General features: G+C 55.5%; 1 protein-coding gene across 1 annotated transcript in view; it reads right to left on the bottom strand.

Moving 5' to 3' along the window:
- LOC140411302 (macrophage-capping protein-like) overlaps positions 1-12,704 on the bottom strand; it is a 113,331-nt gene that overhangs the window by 77,833 nt on the left and 22,794 nt on the right. Inside the window, 1 exon segment of the mRNA XM_072500423.1 lies at positions 8,521-8,589. Coding sequence (XP_072356524.1) covers positions 8,521-8,588 — 68 coding nt within the window. The 5' untranslated portion in view covers position 8,589.

Below are 12,704 nucleotides of genomic sequence, written 5' to 3'. Positions count from 1 at the left end.
GTCTCTGTAACCACCTCCAACCCCATCAACCCTCCATATCTCTGTAACCTCCTCCAACCCCGACAACCATCCCTATCCCTGTGACCTCCACCAGCCCCTACAACCCTCCCTATCTCTGTAACCTGCTCCAGCCCCTACAACCCTCCCTATCTCTGTAACCTCCTCCAGCCCCTACAACCCTCCCTATCTCTGTAACCTCCTCCAGCCCCTACTACCCTCCCTATCTCTGTAACCACCTCCAGCCCCTTAACCCCTCCCTATATCTGTAACCTCCTCCAGCCGCTACACCCCTCCCTATCACTGTAATCTCACCCAGCCCCTACAACCCTCCCTATCTCTGTAACCTCCTCCAGCCCCTACAACCCTCCCTATCTGTTACTTCCTCCAGCCCCTACAACCCTCCATATCTCTTTAACCTCTAGCTCCACAACCCTCTATATCTCTGCAACTTCCTCCAGTCACAACAACGCTCCCTATCTCTGTAACCTCCATCACCTACAACCTTCCCTATCTCTGTTACCTCCTCCAGACCCTACAACCCACCTTATCTCTGTGACCTCCGCCAGCCCCTGCATCCATCCTGTCTCTGTAACCACCTCCAACCCCATTTACCCTCCCTATCTCTGTAACCTCCTCCAGACCCAACAACCCTCCCTATCTCTGTAACCTCCTCCAGCCCCTACACTCCTCCCTATCTCTGTAACCTCCTCCAGCCCGTACAACCTTCCCTATCTCTGTAACCTCCTCCTGCCACTTCAACCCTCCCTATCTCTGTTACATCCTCCAGCTCCTACAACCCTCCCTATCTCTGTAACCTCCTGCAGCCCCTAGAGCCCTCCCTATCTCTGTAACCTCCCTATCTCTGTAGCCTCTTCCAGCCCCTACCACCTTTCCTATCTCTGTAACCTCCTCCAGCCCCTACAACCCTCCCTATCTCTGTAACCCCCTCAAGGCTCTACAACTCTCCCTATCTCTGTTACTTCCTCCAGCCACTACAACCCTCCATATCTCTTTAACCTCTAGCTCCACAACCCTCCCTATCTCTGCAACTTCCTCCAGCCCCAACAACCCTCCCTATCTCTGTAACCTCCTCCAGCCCCAACAACCCTCCCTATCTCTGTAACCTCCTCCAGCCCCTACAACTCTCCCTATCTCTGTAACCCTCTCCAACCCCGACAACCCTCCCTATCGCTGTTACTTCCTCCAGCCACTACAACCATCCATATCTCTTTAACCTCTAGCTCCACAACCCTCCCTATCTCTGCAACTTCCTCCAGCCCCAACAACCCTCCCTATCTCTGTTACCTCCTCCAGACCCTACAACCCTCCCTATCTCTGAGACCTCCGCCAGCCCCTGAATCCCTCCTGGCTCTGTAACCACCTCCAACCCCATCAACCCTCCCTATCTCTGTAACCTCCTCCAGCCCCTACAACCCTCCCCATCTCTGTAACCTCCTCCAGCCTCTACAATCCTCCCTATCCCTATAACCTCCTCCAGCCCCTACAACCCTCCCTATCTCTGTAACCTCCTCAAGCCCCTACAACCCTCCCTATCCCTGTAACCTCCTCCAGCACCTACAACCCTGCCTATCTCTGTAACCTACTCCAGCCTCTACAATCCTCCCTATCCCTGTGACCTCCTCCAGCCCCTACAACCCTCCCTATCTCTGTAACCTCCTCCAGCCCCTACAACCCTCCCTATCTCTGTAACCTCCTCCAGTCTCTACAACCGTCCCTATCCCTGTAACCTGCTCCAGCCCCTACAGCCGTCCCTATCTCTGTAACCTCCTCCAGCCTCTACAACCCTCCCTTTCCCTGTAACCTCCTCCAGCCCCTACAAACCTCCTATCTCTGTAACCTCCTCCAGTCCCTAATACCCTCCCTATCGCTGTAACTTCCTCCAGCTCCTACACTCCTCCCTATCTCTGTAGTCTCCTCCAGCACGTACAACCTTCCCTATCTCTGTAACCTCCTCCAGCCCCTATAAAACTCCCTATCTCTGTAACCTCCTCCAGCCCCTACAACCCTCCCTATTTCTGTTACATCCTCCAGCCCCTACACCCTCCCTATCTCTGTAACCTCCCTATCTCTGTAGCCTCTTCCAGCCCCTACCACCTTCCCTATCTCTGTAACCTCCTCCAGCCCCCACAACCCTCCCGATTTCTGTAACCAACTCCAGCCCCTACAAACCTCCCTAGCTCTGTAACCTCCCCAGCCCGTACAACTCTACCTATCTCTGTAACCTCCTCCAGCCCCTACAACCCTCCCTCTCTCTGTAACCTCCTCCAGCCCCTACAAACCTCCCTATCTCTGTAACCTCCTCAAGCCCCTACAACCCTCCCTATCTCTGTAACATCCTCCAGCCCCTCCAACCCTCCCTATCTCTGTAATCTCCTCAAGCCCCTACAACCGTCCCTATCTCTGTAACCTCCTCAAGGCTCAACACCCCTCCCTATCTCTGTAACCTCCCCCAGCCCATACAACTCCCCCTACCTCTGTCACCTCCTCAAGCCCCTACAACCCTCCCTATCTAAGTAACCTCCTCCAGTCCCTACAACCCTCCCTATCTCTGTAACCTCCCCCATCCCGTACAACTCCCCCTATCTCTGTAACCTCCTCAAGCCCCTACAACCCTCGCTATCTCTGTAACCTCCTCCAGCTCCAACAACCCTCCCTATCTCTGTAACCTCCTCCAGTCCCGACAAACCTCTTATCTCTGTAACCTCCTCCAGCCCCTACAACGCTCCCTATCTCTGTAACCTCCATCACCGACAACCTTCCCTATCTCTGTTACCTCCTCCAGACCCTACAACCCTCCCTATCTCTGAGACGTCCGCCAGCCCCTGCATCCCTCCTGTCTCTGTAACCACCTCAAACCCCATCAACCCTCCCTATCTCTGTAACCTCCTCCAGCCCCTACAACCCTCCCCATCTCTGTAACCTCCTCCAGCCTCTACAATCCTCCCTATCCCTGTAACATCCTCCAGCCGCTACAACCCTCCCTATCTCTGTAACCTCCTCAAGCCTCTACAACCCTCCCTATCCCTGTAACCTCCACCAGCCCCTACAACCCTCCCTATCTCTGTAACCTCCCCCAGCCTCTACAACCGTCCCTATCCCTGTAACCTCCTCCAGCCCCTACAACCATCCCTATTTCTGTAATCTCCTCCAGCCTCTACCACCTTCCCTATCCCTGTAACCTCCTCCAGCCCCTACAAATCTCCTATCTCTGTAACTCCCTCAGCCCCTACAACCCTCCCTATCTCTGTAACCTCCTCCAGCCCCTACAACCTTCACTATCTCTGTAACCTCCTCCAGCCCCTCCAACTCTCCCTATCTCTGTAACCTCCTCAAGCCCCTGCAACCCTCCCTATCTCGGTAAACTCCTCCAGCCCCTGCAACCCTCCCTATCTCTGTAACCTCCTCAAGCCCCGACAACCCTCCCTATCTCTGTAACCTCCTCCAGCCCCTACACCCCTCCCTATCTCTGTAACCTCCCCCAGCCCGTACAACTCCCCCTATCTCTGTAACCTCCTCAAGCCCCTACAACCCTCCCTATCTCTGTAACATCCCCCAGCCCGTACAACTCCCCCTATCTCTGTAACCTCCTCCAGCCCCTACAACCCTCACTATCTCTGTACCCTCCTCCAGCCCCCCCAACTCTCCCTATCTCTGTAACCTCCTCAAGCCCCTACAACCCTCCCTATCTCTGTAACCTCCTCCAGCCCCTACAACCGTCCCTATCTCTGTAACCTCCTCCAGCCTCTACAACCCTCCCTTTCCCTGTAACGTCCTCCAGCCCCTACAAACCTCCTATCTCTGTAACCTCCTCCAGCCCCTACAACCCTCCCTATCGCTGTAACTTCCTCCAGCTCCTACACTCCTCCCTATCTCTGTAGTCTCCTCCAGCATGTACAACCTTCCCTATCTCTGTAACCTCCTCCAGCCCCTATAAACCTCCCTATCTCTGAAACCTCCTCCAGCCCCTACAACCCTCCCTATTTCTGTTACATCCTCCAGCCCCTACACCCTCCCTATCTCTGTAACCTCCCTATCTCTGTAGCCTCTTCCAGCCCCTACCACCTTCCCTATCTCTGTAACCTCCTCCAGCCTCCACAACCCTCCCTATTTCTGTAGCCAACTCCAGCCCCTACAAACCTCCCTAGCTCTGTAACCTCCCCAGCCCGTACAACTCTCCCTATCTCTGTAACCTCCTCCAGCCCCTACAACCCTCCCTCTCTCGGTAACCTCCTCCAGCCCCTCCAACTCTCCCTATCTCTGTAACCTCCTCAAGCCCCTACAACCCTCCCTATCTCTGTAACCTCCTCAAGCCCCTACAACCGTCCCTATCTCTGTAACCTCCTCAAGGCCCTACACCCCTCCCTATCTCTGTAACCTCCCCCATCCCGTACAACTCCCCCTATCTCTGTAACCTCCTCAAGCCACTACAACCCTCGCTATCTCTGTAACCTCCTCCAGCTCCAACAACCCTCCCTATCTCTGTAACCTCCTCCAGTCCCGACAAACCTCTTATCTCTGTAACCTCCTCCAGCCCCTACAACGCTCCCTATCTCTGTAACCTCCATCACCGACAACCTTCCCTATCTCTGTTACCTCCTCCAGACCCTACAACCCTCCCTATCTCTGAGACCTCCGCCAGCCCCTGCATCCCTCCTGTCTCTGTAACCACCTCAAACCCCATCAACCCTCCCTATCTCTGTAACCTCCTCCAGCCCCTACAACCCTCCCCATCTCTGTAACCTCCTCCAGCCTCTACAATCCTCCCTATCCCTGTAACATCCTCCAGCCGCGACAACCCTCCCTATCTCTGTAACCTCCTCAAGCCCCTACAACCCTCCCTATCCCTGTAACCTCCACCAGCCCCTACAACCCTGCCTATCTCTGTAACCTCCTCCAGCCTCTACAACCGTCCTTATCCCTGTAACCTCCTCCAGCCCCTACAACCATCCCTATTTCTGTAATCTCCTCCAGCCTCTACCACCTTCCCTATCCCTGTAACCTCCTCCAGCCCCTACAAATCTCCTATCTCTGTAACCTCCTCCAGCCCCTACAACCCTCCCTATCTCTGTAACTCCCTCAGCCCCTACAACCCTCCCTATCTCTGTAACCTCCTCCAGCCCCTACAACCCTCACTATCTCTGTAACCTCCTCCAGCCCCTCCAACTCTCCCTATCTCTGTAACCTCCTCAAGCCCCTGCAACCCTCCCTATCTCGGTAACCTCCTCCAGCCCCTGCAACCCTCCCTATCTCTGTAACCTCCCCCAGCCCGTACAACTCCCCCTACCTCTGTAACATCCTCAAGCCCCTACAACCCTCCCTATCTAAGTAACCTCCTCAAGCCCCTACAAACCTCCCTATCTCTGTAACATCCCCCAGCCCGTACAACTCCCCCTATGTCTGTAACCTCCTCCAGCCCCTCCAACTCTCCCTATCTCTGTAACCTCCTCAAGCCCCTACAACCCTCCCTATCTCTGTAACCTCCTCCAGCCCCTGCAACCCTCCCTATCTCTGTAACCACCTCCAGCCCCTACAACCCTCCCTATCTCTGTAACCTCCTCAAGCCCCTACACCCCTCCCTATCTCTGTAACCTCCCCCAGCCGGTACAACTCCCCCTATCTCTGTAACCTCCTCAAGCCCCTACAACCCTCCCTATCTCTGTAACCTCCTCCAGTCCCTACAACCCTCCCTATCTCTGTAACCTCCCCCAGCCGGTACAACTCCCCCTATCTCTGTAACCTCCTCAAGCCCCTACAACCCTCAATATCTCTGTAACCTCCTCCAGCCCCTACAACCCTCCCTATCTCTGTAACTCCCTCAGCCCCTACAACCCTCCCTATCTCTGTAACCTACTCCAGCCCCTACAACCCTCACTATCTCTGTAACCTCCTCCAGCCCCTCCAACTCTCCCTATCTCTGTAACCTCCTCAAGCCCCTACAACCCTTCCTATCTCGGTAACCTCCTCCAGCCCCTGCAACCCTCCCTATCTCTGTAACCTCCTCAAGCGCCTACAACCCTCCCTATCTCTGTAACCTCCTCAAGCCCCTACACCCCTCCCTATGTCTGTAACCTCCCCCAGCCCGTACAACTCCCCCTATCTCTGTAACCTCCTCAAGCCCCTACAACCCTCCCTATCTCTGTAACCTCCCCCAGCCCGTACAACTCCCCCTATCTCTGTAACCTCCTCAAGCCCCTACAACCCTCGCTATCTCTGTAACCTCCTCCAGCCCCTACAACCCTCCCTATCTCTGTAACCTCCTCCAGCCCCTACAACCCTCCCTATCTCTGTAACCTCCTCCAGCCCCTATAACCCTCCCTATCTCTGTAACCTCCTCCAGCCCCTACAACCCTCACTATCTCTGTAACCTCCTCCAGCCCCTCCAACTCTCCCTATCTCTGTAACCTCCTCAAGCCCCTACAACCCTCCCTATCTCTGTAACCTCCTCCAGCCCCTGCAACCCTCCCTATCTCTGTAACCTCCTCAAGCCCCTACAACCCTCCCTATCTCTGTAACCTCCTCAAGCCCCTACACACCTCCCTATCTCTGTAACCTCCCCCAGCCCGTACAACTCCCCCTATCTCTGTAACCTCCTCAAGCCCCTACAACCCTCCCTATCTCTGTAACCTCCTCCAGTCCCTACAACCCTCCCTATCTCTGTAACCTCCCCCAGCCCGTACAACTCTCCCTATCTCTGTAACCTCCTCAAGCCCCTACAACCCTCGATATCTCTGTAACCTCCTCCAGCCCCTACAACCCTCCCTATCTCTGTAACCTCCTCCAGCCCCTGCAACCCTCCCTATCTCTGTAACCTCCTCCAGCCCCTACAACCCTCCCTATCTCAGTAACCTCATCCAGCTACCTACAACCCTCCCTATCTCTGTAACCTCCTCCAGCCCCTACAACCCTCCCTATCTCAGTAACCTCCTCCAGCCCCTACAACCCTCCCTATCTCAGTAACCTCCTCCAGCTCCATCAACCCTCCCTATCTCTGTAACCACCTCCAGCCCCTACAACCCTCCCTATCTCTGTAACCTCCTCCAGCCCCTACAACCCTCCCTATCTCAGTAACCTCCTCCAGCTCCATCAACCCTCCCTATCTCTGTAACCACCTCCAGCCCCTACAACCCTCCCTATCTCTGTAACCTCCTCAAGTCCCTACAACCCTCCCTATCTCTGTAACCTCCTCAAGCCCCTACACCCCTCCCTATCTCTGTAACCTCCCCCAGCCCGTACAACTCCCCCTATCTCTGTAACCTCCTCAAGCCCCTACAACCCTCCCTATCTCTGTAACCTCCTCCAGTCCCTACAACCCTCCCTATCTCTGTAACCTCCCCCAGCCCGTACAACTCTCCCTATCTCTGTAACCTCCTCAAGCCCCTACAACCCTCGATATCTCTGTAACCTCCTCCAGCCCCTACAACCCTCCCTATCTCTGTAATCTCCTCCAGCCCCTGCAACCCTCCCTATCTCTGTAACCTCCTCCAGCCCCTACAACCCTCCCTATCTCAGTAACCTCCTCCAGCTACCTACAACCCTCCCTATCTCTGTAACCTCCTCCAGCCCGTACAACCCTCCCTATCTCAGTAACCTCCTCCAGCCCCTACAACCCTCCCTATCTCAGTAACCTCCTCCAGCTCCATCAACCCTCCCTATCTCTGTAACCACCTCCAGCCCCTACAACCCTCCCTATCTCAGTAACCTCCTCCAGCCCCTACAACCCTCCCTATCTCAGTAACCTCCTCCAGCTCCATCAACCCTCCCTATCTCTGTAACCACCTCCAGCCCCTACAACCCTCCCTATCTCAGTAACCTCCTCCAGCTACCTACAACCCTCCCTATCTCTGTAACCTCCTCCAGCCCCTACAACCCTCCCTATCTCAGTAACCTCCTCCAGCCCCTACAACCCTCCCTATCTCTGTAACCTCCTCCAGCCCCTACACCCTCCCTATCTCTGTAACCTACTCCAGCCTCTACAACCCTCCCTATCTCTGTAACCTTCTCCAGCCCCTACACCCTCCCTATCTCAGTAACCTCCTCCAGCCCCTACAACCCTCCCTATCTCTGTAACCTCCTCCAGCCCCTACAACCCTCCCTATCTCCGTAACCTCCTCCAGCCCCTACAACCCTCCCTATCTCTGTAACCACCTCCAGCCCCTACAACCCTCACTATCTCTGTAACCTCCTCCAGCCCCTACACCCTCCCTATCTCAGTAACCTCCTCCAGCCCCTACAACCCTCCCTATCTCTGTAACCTCCTCCAGCCCCTACACCCTCCCTATCTCTGTAACCTCCTCCAGCCCCTACAACCCTGCCTATCTGCCGCGGACCTACCCCGATGACCGAGCTCCTTGTCCACCTGCCCTCGCATCTCTCCATCTGACCCGCTGACCCGTAAACACATCCTGACGGATTCTTGTGTTAACATTGCCAGGACAGGACATGTTCCCTCGGCGGGGAGGCCGGGATTCCCGATCAGGGCGACAGTAATGGATCCCTTACCTTCTCTGCCACTTCCAGTAAGGTTGGGCCTGTCCCGCCGTGCCTGCTCCCTGGCCCCCGTGATACATCCTATCGAGACAGAGAAACACACCAATCAGTCAGCGCCCAGCCCGGCCAGAACCCCATCCCCCGCCCTATCGTTCCTCGCCAAATCGAAGCCCGTTCGATGTCCGGGGGCACAGGCCCGGCCCGGCCCTCGAAAACGTGACTGGAAGATGTGCTGATTAACTGGGGGTCAGGGCGATTGGGCCCGGGTGGGGCTCTCTTTCGGAGGGTCGACACAGGCCCGATGGGCCGAACGGCCTCCTTCTGCACTGGAGGGATGCTATGATTCTACGAGAGGGGTTAGGAATGGTCAGAGTGGTCCGAGACCGCTGCGCGTGTGACTGTCTCTGTTGCCCTCAGCTGCGAGCATCAAAGGTTGCAGGTGAGATTGGGAGGGTTGTCGGGGCTGGAGGATGTTACAGAGATAGGGAGGGTTGTAGGGCTGGAGGAGTTACAGAGATAGGGCGGGTTGTAGGGGCTGGAGGAGGTTACAGAGATAGGGAGGGTTGTCGGGGCTGGAGGAGGTTACAGAGATAGGGAGGGTTGTAGGGGCTGGAGGAGGTTACAGAGATAGGGAGGGGTGTAGGGGCTGGAGGAGGTTACAGCGATAGGGAGGGTTGTAGGGGCTGGAGGAGGTTACAGAGATAGGGAGGGTTGTCGGGGCTGGAGGAGGTTACAGAGATAGGGAGGGTTGTAGGGGCTGGAGGAGGTTACAGAGATAGGGAGGGTTGTAGGGGCTGGAGGAGGTTACAGAGATAGGGCGGGCTGTAGGTTAGCGAGGTTACAGAGATAGGGAGGGGTGTAGGGGAGCGAGGTTACAGAGATAGGGAGGGGTGTAGGGGAGCGAGGTTACAGAGATAGGGAGGGGTGTAGGGGAGCGAGGTTACAGAGGTAGGGAGGGGTGTAGGGGAGCGAGGTTACAGACGTAGGGAGGGGTGTAGGGGAGCGAGGTTACAGAGATAGGGAGGGGTGTAGGGGAGCGAGGTTACAGAGATAGGGAGGGGTGTAGGGGCGCGAGGTTACAGAGATAGGGAGGGGTGTAGGGGAGCGAGGTTACAGAGATAGGGAGGGGTGTAGGGGAGCGAGGTTACAGAGATAGGGAGGGGTGTAGGGGAGCGAGGTTACAGAGATAGGGAGGGGTGTAGGGGAGCGAGGTTACAGAGATAGGGAGGGGTGTAGGGGAGCGAGGTTACAGAGATATGGAGGGGTGTAGGGGAGCGAGGTTACAGACGTAGGGAGGGGTGTAGGGGAGCGAGGTTACAGAGATAGGGAGGGGTGTAGGGGAGCGAGGTTACAGAGATAGGGAGGGGTGTAGGGGAGCGAGGTTACAGAGATAGGGAGGGGTGTAGGGGAGCAAGGTTACAGAGATAGGGAGGGGTGTAGGGGAGCGAGGTTACAGAGGTAGGGAGGGGTGTAGGGGAGCGAGGTTACAGAGGTAGGGAGGGGTGTAGGGGAGCGAGGTTACAGAGATAGGGAGGGGTGTAGGGGAGCGAGGTTACAGAGATAGGGAGGGGTGTAGGGGAGCGAGGTTACAGAGATAGGGAGGGGTGTAGGGGAGCGAGGTTACAGAGATAGGGAGGGGTGTAGGGGAGCGAGGTTTCAGGGATAGGGAGGGGTGTAGGGGAGCGAGGTTACAGAGGTAGGGAGGGGTGTAGGGGAGCGAGGTTACAGAGATAGGGAGGGTGAGTCCATGGAGGACTTTGATCGTAAGGATGTGATCACTAATTGACTGGAGGAGGGCCAGCACGGCAAGTGAGAACAGAGCCGGTTGGCAGCAAGTCCCGGCAGTGGACGCAGTGGTCCGGATGGGGTTAACTTGGGGAATTGGTAGAATATCGGTGACCAGTGAGGAGTGTGTTGAGATAACGATTCTGCAGGACGCAAAGGCGTGAATGAGGTTATCCAGCCTCTGATGAGCGTTTGATTAGGCCTGCGTGGGCCGAGTGATGTTAGCGAGCTGTAACGAGGCGTGAATATGCGGTCACGGGTGTCTGAATGTAACTATAAATCTGTCCTTGGGCCCGTACATCCGCCAGAGAGCCGGCTCTGCATGTATTTCTGACTCTGTGGTCTAATCACATGTGACCACATGCTACAGTCAACGTTCCGTCTCGCATGACGATACTACGCAGCTCTGTCGCTGGCGTCTTCTCGACATCCCGCGTCCACGGCCGCGGCGGCCCATTGGTCAGAAGCCAGCTCCCTGCGCACCCAGGGGTTAAATTACAATCTCCTCCGACACAAAGGCACAACACTGCAGATGCTGACAATCTGAACTCAAGACAGGAAGCGGCGGAAAGGCTGTGGTGATCTGGCAGGCTCTGTGGAGCGAGAGAGCTACGTTCAGCTCCAATGGAAACTCTGGAATATTAAAGGACCAGGGACCACGCCTCGATCTCCTCCACTCCCAAGTTTATGGTGTTCAGGGTCCAGTTCACCAACACAACATCCCCTTTATATACATGTGCTGTCTATTGAACAATTAAAACCCCAATTCTAACTTAAGTGCTTGGGAACATTTAGAACATAGAACGGTACAGCACAGTACAGGCCCTTCGGCCCACGTTGTTGTGCCGACCATTTATCCTAATCTAAGGTCAGCCTAACCTACCCCCTCAATTTACTGCTGCCTATGTGCCTGTCCAAGAGTCGCTTAAATGCCCCTCATGACTCAGACTCCACCATCTCCGCTGGCAGTGCATTCCACACATCCACCACTCTCTGTGTAAAGAACCAACCCCTGACATCTCCCCTATGCCTTCCTCCAATCACCTGAAAATGATGTCCCCTCGTGACAGCCATTTCCGCCCTGGGGAAAGGTCTCTAGCTATCCACTCTATCCATGCCTCTCATCACCTTGTACACCTCTATCAAGTCACCTCTCTGCCTTCTTCGCTCCAGTGAGAAAAGCCCGAGCTCCCTCAACCTTTCTTCCTAAGACATGCCCTCCAGTCCAGGCAGCATCCTGGTTAATCTCCTCTGCAAAGCATCCACATCCTTCCTACAATAAGGCGACCAGAACTGGACACAATATTCCAAGTTTCCTAACGCAATGGAGTCAAGGAAATGTTTGGCTGAACCAGTGACTCTGTTTCTCTCTCTCCCTCGCTCTCTCCGCACACAAGTTCCCAGATCTGCTGATTATTCCCAGCACTTTCTGTTTTCCTTTCAAATCGAAGTTCTCCGGGTTCGCTGTTGTCATCGAGGCACAGGACCAGGCCCTTCGGCCCATCGTCTCTGTGCCGGCCGTCCAGCCCCGATCTGTTCTAATCCCATTTCCCAGCACTCGCTCCGTAGCGGTGTGCCCTGTGGCGTTTCAAATGCTCATCGAAATGCTTCTTAAATAGAATTTTGCAGTGCAGAAGAAGGCCATTCGGCCCATCGTGTCTGCACCGGATCTTGCAAAGAGCACCCTACCCAAGGTCAACACCTCCACCCTATCCCCATAACCCAGTAACCCCACCCAACACTAAGGGCAATTTTGGACACTAAGGGCAATTTATCACGGCCAATCCACCTAACCTGCGCATCTTTGGACTGTGGGAGGAAACCGGAGCACCCGGAGGAAACCCACGCACACACGGGGAGGATGTGCAGACTCCGCACAGACAGTGACCCAAGCCGGAATCGAACCTGGGACCCTGGAGCTGTGAAGCAACAGTGCTATCCACAATGCTACCGTGCTGCAAATGGTGTGAGGGTTTCCCGCCTCTATCACCCTTTTAGGAAGTGAGGTCCAGATTCCCACTCCCCTCTGGGCTTTTCCTGAGATCCCCTCGGAATCTCCTGTCCCTGGCCTTAAATCTATGCCCCCGGTTATTGAGCCCTCTACCGAGGGGAAACGTGTCCTCCCATCCACCTTATCTTAGCACATAGAACATACAGTGCAGAAGGAGGCCATTCGGCCCATCGAGTCTGCACCGACCCACTTAAGCCCTCACTTCCACCCTATCCCCGTAACCCAATAACCCCTCCTAACCTTTTTTGGACACTTAAGGGGCAATTTATCACGGCCAATCCACCTAACCCGCGCGTCTTTGGACCGTGGGAGGAAACCGGAGCGCCCGGAGGAAACCCATGCGCACACGGGGAGGGCGCGCAGACTCCGCACAGTCAGTGACCCCGAGCCGGGAATCGAA

The sequence above is a fragment of the Scyliorhinus torazame genome, chromosome 4 (assembly GCF_047496885.1).
Source record: "Scyliorhinus torazame isolate Kashiwa2021f chromosome 4, sScyTor2.1, whole genome shotgun sequence".
Lineage (NCBI taxonomy): Eukaryota > Metazoa > Chordata > Chondrichthyes > Carcharhiniformes > Scyliorhinidae > Scyliorhinus > Scyliorhinus torazame.
This window is presented reverse-complemented; position numbering and strand designations above follow the sequence as displayed.